Source organism: Manis pentadactyla, chromosome 11, assembly GCF_030020395.1.
Source record: "Manis pentadactyla isolate mManPen7 chromosome 11, mManPen7.hap1, whole genome shotgun sequence".
NCBI lineage: Eukaryota > Metazoa > Chordata > Mammalia > Pholidota > Manidae > Manis > Manis pentadactyla.
In genome coordinates, this window is record NC_080029.1 from 115,770,139 (window position 1) to 115,784,364 (window position 14,226).

Below are 14,226 nucleotides of genomic sequence, written 5' to 3' on the forward strand. Positions count from 1 at the left end.
GCGCGCGGCGTGCTTTGGAGAGTCCAGTTCAGCACCGCGAACAGCGGTCGCCTCAGCCTCTTCCCCCTCCCTCACCGCCCCATACTCCTCTTTCTCCTTTCCGTCTGCACCCCCCCCGCCCCCTGCTGTCTGGAGACTGGCAGTGACCGCCCTTCCCCCTCCCTACTCCTCCTGCGCTGCCCCCTCCCGCCGCCCGCCCGCGTGCATGCGCGACTGAGCAGAGGGGCAGCTTGTCCCCGAAGTCCGGGCTTCTGGACCCGGGCGGGTAGGGCAGGCTGAGAGGGTGGCCAAAGGCTCTCGGAACTGGGCGCTGGGAAGCCTGGGTTCGACAATGGCTTTGCTGTGTGGCCTTGGGCAAGTCACTCTCCGTCTCTGGGCCCCGCTTCCTCCCCAGTCGCAAAACGGAACTGAGTTCCTAGCAGCAGGGGCATTCCTGAGGTCTCGATTACCCGCCTCCTCCTTCCCCGAACCCCGGGGGCTTTTGTTCTGGCGCCAGCACGCGTCTGAATAACAAAGGCGCCAGTCCAGGGGGCGAATGAGCTTGGACTCCCCGTGGCCAAGTTTTCCCCGCGCCCCACTCGGCGCGCCCCGTTGGGCGGGCCCGAACCGCGGTAGCGCTGAAAATGGCTCATCTGCTCTCTACTTTCTCTGTTTCGCAGGAGCGGCGGCATGGAGGCTCTCACCACTCAGCTGGGGCCGGGGCGCGAGGGCAACTCCTCACCCAACTCAAAGCAGGAGCTCCAACCCTATTCGGGCTCCAACGCTCTCAAACCCAACCAGGTGGGCGAGACGTCGCTGTACGGGGTGCCTATCGTGTCTCTGGTCATCGACGGCCAGGAGCGCCTGTGCCTGGCTCAGATCTCCAACACCCTCCTCAAGAACTACAGCTACAATGAGATACACAACCGCCGGGTGGCCCTGGGCATCACGTGCGTGCAGTGCACGCCGGTGCAGCTAGAGATTCTGCGTCGGGCCGGGGCCATGCCCATCTCGTCGCGTCGCTGTGGCATGATCACGAAGCGCGAGGCCGAACGCCTGTGCAAGTCGTTCTTGGGCGAGCACAAACCTCCCAAGCTACCCGAGAACTTCGCGTTCGATGTGGTGCACGAGTGTGCGTGGGGCTCGCGTGGCAGCTTCATCCCCGCGCGTTACAACAGCTCGCGTGCCAAGTGCATCAAGTGCGGCTACTGCAGCATGTACTTCTCGCCTAACAAGTTCATCTTCCACTCACACCGCACACCCGACGCCAAGTATACGCAGCCCGACGCCGCCAACTTCAATTCCTGGCGCCGTCACCTCAAACTCAGTGATAAGTCGGCCACAGACGAATTAAGCCACGCTTGGGAGGACGTCAAGGCCATGTTCAATGGCGGCACGCGCAAGCGGACCTTCTCGCTGCAAGGAGGCGGCGGCGGCGGCTCGAACGGAGGGTCTGGTGGGCCGGGGAAGGGTGGTGCTGGTGGCGGCGGCGGCCCAGGGTGTGGCGCGGAGATGGCGCCAGGCCCGCCACCCCACAAAAGCCTGCGCTGTGGCGAAGATGAGGCCACTGGGCCTCCGGGGGCGCCTCCTCCCCATCCGCAGAGGGGACTTGGTCTGCCAGCGGGAGCCGGCGGCCCCGCGGGCCCCGGAGCGCCTGGTGGCGGAGCCGGCGTGCGTAGCTACCCAGTGATTCCAGTTCCTAGTAAGGGGTTTGGCCTCTTGCAGAAACTGCCCCCGCCTCTCTTCCCTCATCCCTACGGCTTCCCCACGGCCTTCGGTCTCTGCCCCAAAAAGGACGACCCCGTGCTCGGCGCGGGTGAACCCAAGGGTGGCCCAGGCACGGGGAGCAGTGGGGGCGCGGGCACTGGCGGAGGCGCGGGTGTCCCAGGAACAGGTCACTTGCCCCCGGGGGCCGGGGCTGGCCCGGGCGGCGGCGCCATGTTCTGGGGTCACCAACCCTCCGGGGCAGCCAAGGACGCAGCGGCCGTGGCTGCAGCTGCCGCCGCAGCCACTGTGTACCCGACGTTTCCCATGTTCTGGCCGGCGGCGGGCAGCCTCCCCGTGCCGCCCTATCCAGCTGCGCAGAGCCAAGCCAAGGCCGTGGCGGCCGCTGTAGCGGCAGCGGCGGCGGCGGCGGCGGCGGCCGCTGGTGGCAGCGGCCCCGAGTCCCTAGACGGTGCCGAGCCGACCAAGGAAGGCAGCCTGGGCGCAGAAGAGCGCTGTCCGAGCGCGCTGTCTCGCGGGCCGCTGGACGAGGACTGCACGGACGACGCGCTGCCGCCTCCGCTGGCCCCGTTGCCCCCGCCGCCGCCGCCACCCGCACGCAAAGGCTCCTACGTCTCGGCCTTCCGGCCTGTGGTCAAGGACGCCGAGAGTATCGCCAAGCTCTATGGTAGCGCCCGGGACGCGTACGGCGCCGGGTCCGCTCGTGGGCCAGGACCCAACGCGGGGTCCGGAGGCGGCTACGTGAGCCCGGACTTTCTGAGCGAGGGCAGTTCCAGCTACCACTCCGCCTCACCGGACGTGGACACTGCGGACGAACCCGAGGTGGACGTGGAGTCCAACCGCTTCCCCGACGACGAGGGCGCCCCGGATGAGGCGGAGCACGGCGTGCCCAGCGCTCCCAGCACCGGAGGCGGCCCAGACGGCGAGCAGCCCGCAGGGCCCCCGTCTACCACCTCCTCGGGCGCTGACGGTGCCACAGACTCTCCCGACGGCGGCAGCCCTCGCCCCCGGCGCCGCCCGGGGCTACCCCCAGCCAGCCGGCCCGCCTTTGGGGACCCAGCGGCCGACGACCTAGTGAGGAGACCCGAGAGGAGCCCGCCGAGCAGCGGCTATGAGCTGCGAGAGCCTTGCGGGCCTCTGGGGGGCCCCGCGCCAGCTAAGGTGAGCTCGGCGCCTACCAGGCTGGTGGCGCCTCCCTTCTTACTCTTTGGGCACCTAGGGGATGTGGAGGCAGGCCCTGGGCGGGTAGGACCCGGAAAATGTGTTCTGAGCGGACGTTCGAGCAGCAGTTCCAGTTCCTCTGCGTAGGCCCAGCTCTGGGAGCTCCGTGGAGCTGGGCGTATTGACCGGGACCTCTTGAGGCGGTGGTGGGGAGGCCTAAGAAATGGGTGTGCTGCGTTTTTGTTGATGTGAGTGGGGAGGGGATGCAGAGACTGTCAGTCACGCAGAGAAAGAGAGAAAGCGAAGAGATTTGGAGGAAGAAAGCGGAGGAGAGAAAAGGACCCAAAGACAGAAAAAAGCGCTCGCAAGACCGGGTCTGGAGCACAACCACGGGATGAGGATCGGAGCCCCGGGGGAAACGAATGGATAAGGAGAGAAGAGGGCGGCCTCTTCCCCAGCTGGGCTCCAGCAGTAAGGGGTCGCAGGAATGTACCTCCACCCCGATTCATAGTTTCCCAAGTCTCTTCGAACTTCCGCTTTGGGAACAGCAGTGTTCGTTAATAGGAAGCTGTGGAGACGGAGTGCGGGGTGAGAGAGGGGCTCTCAGGTTGCCGGGCCGCGCTTTTGGTACGGGGTACGCAGCTAAGCCGGAATTACTGACCATTTAAAAGTGGGTGCGCACACCTGTACGTTTCCATTGAGTCCATTAAAATATGAGTCATTAGCCGGATACGAAAAGCGTCATTAATGTCGGGTATGTGGCGCGGGCGGGGGGGAAGATGCCGAAAATGAGTTGAGCGAAAAGACTGGGGGTGGGTGGAGGGATGGCTTTGAGTGGCCCTTGGCTTGAAAGCCGCTTTTTATTCCGGATAATTTTCTCGAGGGCGCAAATAATTACTCAAAATCTACAACTGTGCTGCAGCGTCGGAGGGCGCAGGGCTGCGCCGTGTGCGTCACAGCCGCCCAGGAGGCTCCGGGGGCGCGGGTAGCGGATCTCCGCCACCACCCAACCCCCCAGCCTTGCTCGTACGCCCTGGCGCGGAGATGGGCGACCCCAGGCGCCCGCCCTAACCGCCTGTCATTTTCGGCCGCGGCAGGTGTACGCGCCAGAGCGGGACGAGCACGTGAAGAGCGCGGCGGCGGCGCTGGGGCCCGCGACCTCCTACCTCTGCACCCCCGAGGCCCACGGTAACGCCCCCAGCCCCCTGCCGAGTTCGCGGGCCGGTGTGAGGCGGGGACCGCAGGCAGAGGGCCGGGGCCAGGGGAGGCCTCCGAGGGACGGGGAGAGGAGAAAGAGACTGAGAAAGCGAGAGAAACGGGGGGGGGGGGGGGAGAAAAATAATGAAAGAGAAGGGAAACTAAGCGAGAACTCCCAACAACTTCCAATGTTTGGCTGCTTAACAGTAAACTGCCCTCCTCACCACACATACACGCGCTCACGTGCACCACAAATACTGGGTGAAAACCTAAACATCACTCCTGGCACCCCCTTCAAGTTTTCTCATTTACTCAGCAAGTGTTTTTGGCTGAGAGTTCCCCCGTGGTCAGACCCGGGCGGCGAGTGGGGACGCTTGCTCGCGCGGTTGGGTGGTACCCCTGAAGCGCCTCTGCAGCTGCGGCACAACGCGGGAGGAGCCCCCGCATATGAGCGCGGGATCCAGGGGTTCATAGATAAGGGCTGAGGGCCTCGGAAATCTGGGCAGGCTGAGTCCATGATGTCTCGCCACCACCACCACCCCGTGGGCCGCAGCCTGGGCCACGTTCTCTGGGGGAGCTGCGCAGGCGGACCGAGCGGCCACGCGCGCCCGCGGTGTCCCAGTATCTGCGCGCGATGTAGGTCGCCCGTCCCTGGTGAGCTCCGCCGTTCGTCTTGTTCTTTTCCGAGGGGCTGGAGAGGGGGCCCGGGGCTCGAGGTGGGCGGAGCGCGCGCGGGGAGGAGGGCCGGCCCAAAGCCTGGGGGTGCGAGCCCAGGCACACAGCCGGGAACCATCGGCGGCCACAACGCTTTTAATTAGGGCTCTGGCGCCCCGACGGTGGCAGCTCTGGCCGTATCGGGGTCACGGCTGTTTGGCTCTCCTTGAAACTCAGTTTATTGCCTTTAAGAACCAGATAAGGAAGACAATCACTCGACCGCCGATGATTTGGAAACGAGGAAATCCTATCCAGACCAAAGGAGTATCTCCCAACCAAGTCCTGCAAATACAGACCGAGGTGAGCCCCAGGACCCTCGCGCACGACCCCCCACGCGGGTGCTGGGGCCCAGGTCGCCCAGGTTCCCACCCGCTTTGGCTTGCGATCAAGTGTGAGCGGCTGCCGGCTCCCTTGTGCGGCTGATAGATACATATTTAAACAGCGCGCGTGCGGGTGCAGACCAGGTTTCCTGAGTTGCTCCTTCCTGGTGGGTTTTGGGCCTCTTCCGGGTAAGGGAAGGGGGCGGGCATACTAGAAGGAAATGAGGGACACCATCATCCATACGAAACAGGTCAAAGGGCACTTCCCACCCTAAAATGGCCTATCTTCTCTGGGTCACTCTCTAAAATGATAGTTACACTCCTGAAAGGATGGCTTGAAAGGTAGGTAGTACTGGAGGCCTCTAATTGTCTCTTCTAAAGGCAGAGGGCCTGGAGTAGGTCCCTGACTTAGAAAATTCCCGCAAACCTCAGCTCTCCCCTCCCAAGGCTTCTTCCAGGACAGAACTCTGCTTACCTGCCCTCGTTTCCCAGGTGAAGATGGGCTTACCCTGGATGTCACTGGAACTCAGCTTGTGGAGAAAGATATCGAGAACTTGGCCAGAGGTGAGGTTAAATCTGTGAAATTGGGGTACACTGCGCCTGGGGGAGATTGAGCCTTTCTTGTAGAGGGGTGTTATTCCCACAGGAGTAAGTGTGAGATAGAGAATCAGTTTCAGTGGGTAAAAAGTATAATCCCCTGGACACATTATACTGGCACAAAGGTGTGTGTGCATAGTGGGTGGGGAGAGTGAAACAAACTCTCCAAGAGGTTCACTGGAGTTTGGGTTCCCAAAGCTTGGCCTGTCTGATTAGTGAGAAAGAAATGAATAATGATCCTCAGAACTTGATGCATGTGAACAGCAGACAGGCAGTCTGGGTCTCCCAACCTTGCTGGAAAAACATGACTTTTTCTTAATAGCAAGATTGCAAGGAGGCACTCAATTTAGGAAAGTCTGAGAGTTTATTTTTTTTCCTGGAATTAATGCATGACCGTCTTACCCCACCCTAAATGTGGTGAAGATGGAGCTTGGTTTTAGCATGGAATCCTGGGGTTGCTGCTTAGCCTGCAAGGGGAGAGTGTGGCTTGAGGAGTAGAGGAAGGGAGCCTTTAACTGCACTTTGCTCCTCTGCCTCCCGTTCTTGTGTTTTCTCAGCAGCTACTAGGGGCAGGATTTCTCAGCTTTCCCTGGAGGAGGACCCACATACCAATAGCTCTGTAGTCAGGGCAGCTCCCTGCTACCCTTTTGGAGCTGGTTTCTGACGGCACTAATGGGGCTTTCCACACCCACCTGCTCTCCCACCTCAAACCAGCCCAGGGATGGGCATGGAAACTGGTGTGGGGAGGCAGAGAAGCACTGGTGGTCTTCCACTCTTCCCAGTTACAGATTTTATAGGATGTGCAATTACATTAAAAATCATTGGTGCTTTATATGAGGGTTGTTAGCATGGATCTGGAGTTCTGGAACCTCCTGAAATTGTAAACTGTTGTGAGTACATGTATTTTTCCAGGGTAGGGGCCAAGACTCTAACCAGATTCCCCCTGCTCTGTACTTTTGAAGGAAGGGATTAGGTCTGTCATTTGAAGGGATAAATCAAGTCTTTCTGCACCAGCCTCTAAGGTTAGGGAGTTAGGAAAACTTACAGCAGATGCCATACCGGTTAGTGCCTGGAGCCAGGGCCTAGAAGTTCAACATTTGTTCTACCTCCCTGAATTCGATTCTTCTGGGCAACCTTTCTCCTAATCTTTTTCCTTCACCCAAATCTTTTGGTTGCAAATGGTAAACAGAGCTGAGTGTCTGTACCTCCCTGCCCCACCTTCCCCAGCTCCCATCTCAGGGCTGTCAGTCAGGGCATGACCTGCAGGACCTTTGGGGCCCTTGAGTCCTGCACACCCTACTTCTTTACCTCCCTTTTTCTCCCCTTCACAGACGAATTGCAAAAACTGCTCCTGGAGCAAATGGATCTCCGCAAAAAACTGGAGCGAGAATTTCAGAGTCTCAAAGGTACCCCCATCCAGACCCACCCCACCCCACCCCACCCCACCTCATCTCCAGAGCCTTCTGGCACACCCCAGGCTGGCTCTGGGGACCCCAACGCAGGCAGCTGCGCCCCTGTGGGAGCCACTGTTCCCTTCTTTTCTGGGATTCCCCGCTAGGCCAGAGACTGATGGGGTGGAGGTGGGGTGGGGAGTGGGGAAATGGGGCTGAGGGAGGGGCTGTGCGTAACAGCTCTCAATCAATTTGCACAGATAATTTTCAGGATCAAATGAAGAGGGAATTGGCTTATCGAGAAGAAATGGTGCAACAGCTGCAAATTGTCAGAGGTAAGACGGGAGTGAGGTGAGTGCCTGCATGGGCCTTAACTGCCTCTCGTCTGGCAGGAGCTGCAATGTTGGCTCAGCCATTTGGATTTAAATTGAAGGTAATTTAACAATTATTTTTTTTATTTAATATCCTTTGTATACTCTGATTAGCCTCAGAATGGCAAGCGAGCCCAGCAAACGGCTTGCAGGCATCATTACATGGAGTGATTGAACTTCTTATCGCGGCAATTTCCATGGTTTCTAAATTAAAAATCGAGGCGTAAAATTACCTGGGAAGTAATGCCTAAGTTTGCTTTAATTTTGGTTAGATCCGTCTGCCTTTAAGCGCCATCCCAGGCCATTTCCTCCCTCCGTCAGGCTGCAGTTCGAAGCGCTGACACCCCCTCCCTCAGTTCCTTGGACTCATTTCTGCGAGGGGCTGAGCGCTGAGGAAAGGGTGAGGCCCAGGCTGTGACCCCGGCTGGCTGGAGAGTGGTCTCATTTCCTTACCGGTCCCTCCCTATGTCTTCCAGACACTCTGTGTAACGAACTTGACCAAGAGCGGAAGGCGCGCTATGCCATCCAGCAGAAATTAAAAGGTGCGATGCTGGGGGAACAAAGATAGGGGAAGGGTGCCAGGAGCTGGCTATGCCGGCATATGGATGGACGGATGGATGAATGAATGAGTGAGAATGTTGGGGCTAGTGAAAGAGGAAGGCCAGGTCTATGTGGATCAGAAGCTGAAAGGAGGGAAATGAGAGTTGATTGTAATGGGGAAATGACTCTAGAACAGTGGGATGGGGGAAAGAGACCCTTGAGCTATGGGCATTGGGAAATCTGCCTGAGGTCCAAATCTGGCCTTGGGCAGATCACCCTCCCTCTTCCTGTGCCTCAGTTTCCTCTTCTATAAAATGGAACTATTGAACAAGAGCAGGGGTTGTGAATCACCAGGATCTCTCTCCTGCCCTCCTACCTTCCTCTGATCCTCTTGCTTGAGAACCCATGCGCCCAAATGGGGTGGGTGAGACTCCGGCGGGCATTTAGGGGGCAAGGGAGGCCAGGCAGGCGAGGCGCCCAACGTGGCCCGCCCGACTGTCTCTCCAGAAGCCCATGACGCCCTGCACCACTTCTCCTGCAAGATGCTGACGCCCCGTCATTGCACCGGCAACTGCTCCTTCAAGCCCCCGCTGTTGCCCTAGGGCCGGCCCGGCTGCGCCCACGCGCCCTCAAGCCATGCTGCTCTCTTCCTGTAAATACCCACGGCCGCGGCGGCCCAGAGCGAGGAACAAGCCATTCGGACCGGACCGTTGTAAATACAGCTTTCCTCCCGTCCGCCCTCCTCCCGGGCACCACAAGCCCATGGCCCCGCCTCTGTTTCCAACTGTAAATAACCATCTCGCCCTACGGTTGAACTCCCGGGCATCGGACCTCAAGGGGTTAACTGGACCGAAGGGGGTAAGAAAGGGGAGAGAGAGTCTCTCCACACACTGTGCCCCCACCTCCCTACAGCCTCGGACCCCTAATTTGAATACAATGTAGCAACTTCGCTGGCGCTGACCCCCAGCCCCAACCCCGCTCCCCTATCCCGTCCACTTCTGAAACTTGTTCCTAACGACAGTGGCTATGTGCAATGGATATAAATGTACTGTGAGTCTCCTGGTTCAGTATTGGGTTCACTTTAATTTATTTATGTTGTTTACGTTATTTTGCTCTCTTTTGTACTTACTTCCAGTCCCCTTCTGCATTCCCTTTTGGGTTTTGCTTTGCCTATTTTTGTTGTAACCTGTTAATATAACAGCACTTTATAAAGGGCGACAACTGACTCACAAGATGGAGACCACCTTGAGCCTGTTTGGGAAACCACTCTGTATCAGTGACTTTTGTTTTTAATAATAAAAAGAAATTCTATCACTTCCTGGGGCTGTGGAGGTGGGAGTGAGACAGGTGGGAAAGGAGGCTGCGCAGAGAGACCTGCTGAGGGTTGCGCAACAATTGGGGCATGGGGACCACAGCGCCAGTTCTGGGGCGCCTGCTGAGAATTGCGCCCGCTCAGGTAGGTAGCAGCTGGCACCCTGACCTATGCCCCGGCCCTTCAGACATACCCAGCTTGCCCCACGGGCCATCCCCTCCTCATTTCTAGCACCGTCGCCTGGGCCTCTGCCCAGGGAACGACGTCTATGGCTTGGTCCTTGACGCCGTGTTGCCTGAACGCTTCCCTGTGTGGTCCCTAGGGGCCGAGAGTTATTCGTGCCTACCCCACTGGGGAAGTCGTCCCCAGGCCCTCGGAGAAGGGACGCTGTTTTCCTGACAATTTGCACGGCACCCTTCCCAGAATGCCAAGTTCAACCAGAATTGCTAGAAGGCGCGGGCATCACCCGCCTTGCCCTGGAGCACTGGGGCACGGGGGAGGCGAGGTATTTTTGATGGACCTCGGCCGGCAGGCCTGGAAAGGAAGGGCGTGACTCAGCGCTGGTGCTCAGATGCTCTCCCGCCTGCCCCGCCGCTACCCGACCGAAGGTTTTTATGTTCCGTCCAGTTTAGTTCGAGCGAGTTTGTGGATGTGAAGGAGCCCAAGAAGAAAGGTGAGGCCGCTGCAGTCCAGGGCGCCCCCACGGGGTTGTGCGGGAAGAGTGTGTTCCCCGGCGGCGGTGGTAGAGGCCTCACATTGCCGCAGGCCTCGCGACGGCCTCTTTCCGCAGCGCATCTGCTGGTCCGGCTACAGATAAAGGAGGGAAACGGCGGCGCCTCTTTTGGAGGGGGAAGAGAGAGTGTCTGGAGTGGGAAATCTCGCCGTACCGGGAATCAATCAGCTCTGGCTTTCAGTTTTACCCCCCTGGGCTGACTAGTAGGGGTGCTGTGTCGCGCCCTTTATTATTCCTAGGCCAATGTTCTGGCCTATGTAAAATAATATTCAGGCCTCGCTTTCCGGTGCGCATGGAAGCTTCTCTGGAAGGGAAGCAGACCGCAGGGTAGCGGTCCTCCGCCAGGACCAGCGCCTCGACGACCCGCTCCTTCCACAAGGCTCTCACTGCGCGTCTTGGGAGGGCCTGGGGGGCCCCAGGCGGAGACGCTGGAGGGTGCTCCGGCCGGGAAGTTTCATGGTGGGTGGTCTGGAGGGCTCGAGGCGGGGCCGGCGGGCTGGGGGCGTGTTCTGGACCGCCCCAAAGGGGCCCCAGCCGGAGACCGCTGCGCGGTGAAGGCAGGAAGCCAGTCCCCAGAGCATCCTGAGCTAGGGCTTGCAGCCCTCAAGTCCTGGGATACTGCGAGGGCCAGACACAGAGAGGATATGAGAGACTGGTGAGGGCGCCAGGTGAACGGTGACGCTTCACCAAGGGTTAAAGTCACCACAGGGCGCGCGATCTCCCTGCCGGAACCCTCTGAGAAGCAGGACCATTTCCTCTGGGTGAAACCAACTAAGTCAGTTCTCCACTGTACCACTGGTGAAACGGGTCCAGAGAGGGAGTGACTTGCGTCCGCACAGCGTGCCAGGAACTAGCGGAGCTGGGACCCGGCGGGCAGCGCAGGTGTGAGAGTGCACGCACCTTTGCCCCTCCGCGCAGCCGCACCTCTGCAAGCCGCATTTCCTTTTCTGTAAAATGGAAATAACAGTTAGTACTCAGGCACGAAGTTCCGTGGCTGCGACCCACACAGAGGAACCTAACATATTCCTTTCCACCTTTCCTTTCCGAATTCCCCAAAGCGGAGCAAAAAGCCGTAGGCAGCTGGGGTCCACCGGAAAGGGCGCCCCATCTGGACAGGAATCTCTGAAGATTGGAGGTGTAGGCGGATCCGACCCAGAAAGCTCTATGGCAAAAATCCTATTGGGCTCTGCGTCCCTTCAGAAGTGGTTTGTTCCCCCCCCCCCCAAATGTTAATAACCAAACGATTGGTATGGATGTAATTATCAATAATTATACGAATTATTGCTGATTGCGGTGCTCGTAGCTACTTTAATTAGTTTACCAGATTCTAATTAAGTTAAATGAAACATTAATAGGGAAAATATGCTTTAAAAAAAAAACAGGATGTTTTTTTGTCTGTTTCTTACCACAATGTTGCCACCTTGTGACAGATTTCAAGCATTGCAGTCAATGTACGAAGGCCCCAGACTAGTCACTGCCTTGTCTTAGAAAAAGAGGGGTTCGAGGAATAGGGAACGGGCTGTGGGGCACAGAATGTCCTCCCGCCTGCTCTTTTGAGGTGTTTGATTCCACACTCCTTACCCCCGCTGTGCCCATAAGAGGTGTTGGAAGGTAAAAAGGGTAAATAAAGTCTTGGAGGGCAAAGAACCAGGTAAACATGCCCCTTAGACCTGAAACTTCTTTTCCGGCACAGGAACTCCGGACTCTTCATAGAGGGATGCGGTGGGAGAGGTGGTCTTTATTCTCTCCCGTCCCAGCAAATCCAGAATGAGAAGCTGAGCGAAGCTGGAAGCAGCATCAGGTTGCTTGATTTTTTTTTTTTTTCATTCGCTGGGAAGAAATCTCCACCTCCATTTGCTCTGCAAATCAGAGTAACCTGTCAGCAAAAGACACCAGGAAGACCCTTGGATTCCTGGGACTAACCTCCGTGTTCCTGTGGCTCTTGGTTCCTGAGGCTAACAGGGCACTCGTTTCTCTGAATTATTCTTGATTCTGTGTGTCTGTTTCACACATCTTGCTCTTCCTTGTGTTTTCCAACACAAAGCCCAGTCAACAGATGTCTAGACAAATGCTTTCCAACTTTGTGGTTCATCTGGGTGCTGGAAATGTCTGAGGAAAGGAATCCCTAGATGTTGTGGACAACAGCTATTGAGAAACAAATTCATTTGCATAATGTTAATTAAGCAAAGGCTTGGGGCCCAGAGGATCCTTCATCAATAGGATTAGTTTGGGGGGCAGGTATCAGTTAAGTGATTGCCAACCTATAACAGGAAAACTTTCTTCCTCTTCCAATTGTGTCCCAAGAAGGGCCCTCACTGGGCACATATCTATCCATCTATTCCCAGCTGCTCTGATCTAAAGTAAGCCTTGATCTTTTCCAAAAATTCGACTCCTGTCCTTGAAATCAGAATAAAAACAAAAGCAGACCTGGATTTGTATGCTCTTTCCATTAATTCTAAACAGCTTTATCTCCCAATCTCATTTAAAAGCACAAACTCTATAGCTAGATTTCCTGGGTCACAATTTTCTCTTCACTAGTTGTGTGACATTGGACAATTTGTTGAATCTCTCTGTGCCTCAGTTTTCTCATCTAACACATAAGGCGGGGAAAAGGATGCCTACTTCATAGAACTGTGCAGAGCCAGGAACTCAGCCAGGTCTCTGGCTTTTCAAGACTGGGAATTGCATGTCTTTCCTAATTTCTGCTTTCAGACAATGGTCATGCCAAGAAGAACGACAAAGCTTCTTTAGAAGGAGAGAGAGTCACACCAACACTTGGTCTTTTCCTTATTTGACATCCCAAAAGGAGACATTTAAAACTACTCACCCAATAGCCCAAGTAGCCTCCAAAGAACCAGGCATCTCTGGGAGAAGAAGGAAAAACCAGTTTGTCCTGTAACTCCATGCATTAGAGGCCCTAAGCCAAAGAAAAGACGCAACGAGAGGTCCCACAGACCCCTGTTACCAGGAAAGGATCATTTCACCTCCACTTAAGGGAGCAGAAATGGATCCCTGATGGAACGCTGCTCGGCAGCTCCTAGCACCCGCGGGGAGAGGACCCGCCGCTGCCCTGGGGTGGCTGTGGAGCTCAGCCACTGCCTGCCCTCCCTAACTACAGAGAGCATAGAGCCTGGGAGCTGAACGGCCGCTGGAGGCAGACGGACTGGGCTTCCAGCCGCTGCAGAGACCGGCAGGAGGAATACGTGTATACTCCGGTACCAGAAAAGCATATGCACCAATATTTTTCTCCTGGAAATAAACTAGTATTTCAAAACACATTGACAAAGTCATCACGGGAAATCTGAACTTTGTTGGCCTTTTTTTTTTTTCTCTCTTCTCTTACTAATTAGGACTTTGCGTTTTGCGACTGAATTATCTGGGGGCAGAGCCCCGCATCTTTTCAGTGTCTATGCCTCTAAAGATCTTACCAGGCCTTGCCTCACGCCCAGGTTGCTTTACTTCCTGGTGTCTTCTGTAAAATAAAACGTGACAATAATACCCACAAGGCAGGGCTGTCAGGAATATTAAAATGACATATTGGTGAAGCCCCTGGCACATGGTAGGTGCTCAATAAGGAGTGGGCTTTTTTTTTTTTAAGTATTCCAAGGCAGCATGAGGGCTCAGTCTTGCTGCAAGTTCCTGTCTTAGTACACCTTTCGTTTATCGTAGCACTGAAGTCCTGTTATGTTTTGGACCTGAAATGGATCAACTTTGGCAAGGCCGTTTCCTTAAGTGTAAGGTACTGTACAACTCAGGATAGTGAGAAGGAAGCAGAGTCAACATGGAAAAGATCTAAAACTGGGGACTGGAGGACTACATATAAAAAGCACAGCAAAGAGATGAATCTAACCACACCCTGCATCCTTATTCCATCTTCGGGTTTAGCTTCCTTTGTTTCAAAAGATATAACCCGTAGTTAGTATCCGCTGGCACACTTGATGCAAACTGTGTGCGGGGTAGACACAAATGCAAAAATATGGAACGCTTCACGAATTTGCGTGTCATCCTTGCGCAGGGGCCATGCTAATCTTCTCTGTATCGTTCCAATTTTAGTATATGTGCCGCCGAAGCAAGCACGATAGTAAAGTTTTCACATTAAATATATAAGGGCAAAAATTTCAAAGCTTTAACAGTTACGGTGATTATGCCGTCCCCCTTTTAAATATTCCAAAATACTCAGGAAGTC

The 14,226-nt window shown here is 56.2% G+C and overlaps 1 protein-coding gene and 1 non-coding gene across 3 annotated transcripts; one reads left to right on the forward strand and one right to left on the reverse strand.

Moving 5' to 3' along the window:
• Positions 1–668: 668 nt before the first annotated feature.
• On the forward strand, positions 669–10,647 carry SKOR1 (SKI family transcriptional corepressor 1). 2 transcript variants are annotated; one of them, XM_057488922.1, is made up of 8 exons: positions 669–2,865; positions 3,963–4,053; positions 4,969–5,076; positions 5,544–5,660; positions 7,025–7,099; positions 7,345–7,419; positions 7,932–7,997; positions 8,503–10,647. In XM_057488922.1, exons 1-8 carry the CDS (start codon positions 670–672, stop codon positions 8,595–8,597), a joined length of 2,823 nt encoding a protein of 940 aa, XP_057344905.1. In that variant the 5' UTR covers position 669; the 3' UTR covers positions 8,598–10,647. The 2 variants fall into 2 exon arrangements, with proteins under 2 accessions (XP_057344905.1, XP_036788272.2); XM_036932377.2 differs by having other exon boundaries at positions 5,589–5,660.
• Positions 10,648–14,010: 3,363 nt separating this feature from the next.
• On the reverse strand, positions 14,011–14,117 carry LOC118935788 (U6 spliceosomal RNA). Its single transcript, XR_005033999.1, has one exon. It is a non-coding gene; the product is annotated as a U6 spliceosomal RNA (small nuclear RNA).
• Between the last annotated feature and the right edge of the window lie 109 nt (positions 14,118–14,226).

Bases quoted from the DNA above. Each gene is read 5' to 3' on its own strand.
- SKOR1 (XM_057488922.1), top strand. From the start codon at position 670: ATGGAGGCTCTCACCACTCAGCTGGGGCCGGGGCGCGAGGGCAACTCC. The intron at 7,420-7,931 runs GTAAGACGGGAG...TATGTCTTCCAG, and splicing joins ACAGCTGCAAATTGTCAGAG to ACACTCTGTGTAACGAACTT. The intron at 7,998-8,502 runs GTGCGATGCTGG...CTGTCTCTCCAG, and splicing joins CATCCAGCAGAAATTAAAAG to AAGCCCATGACGCCCTGCAC.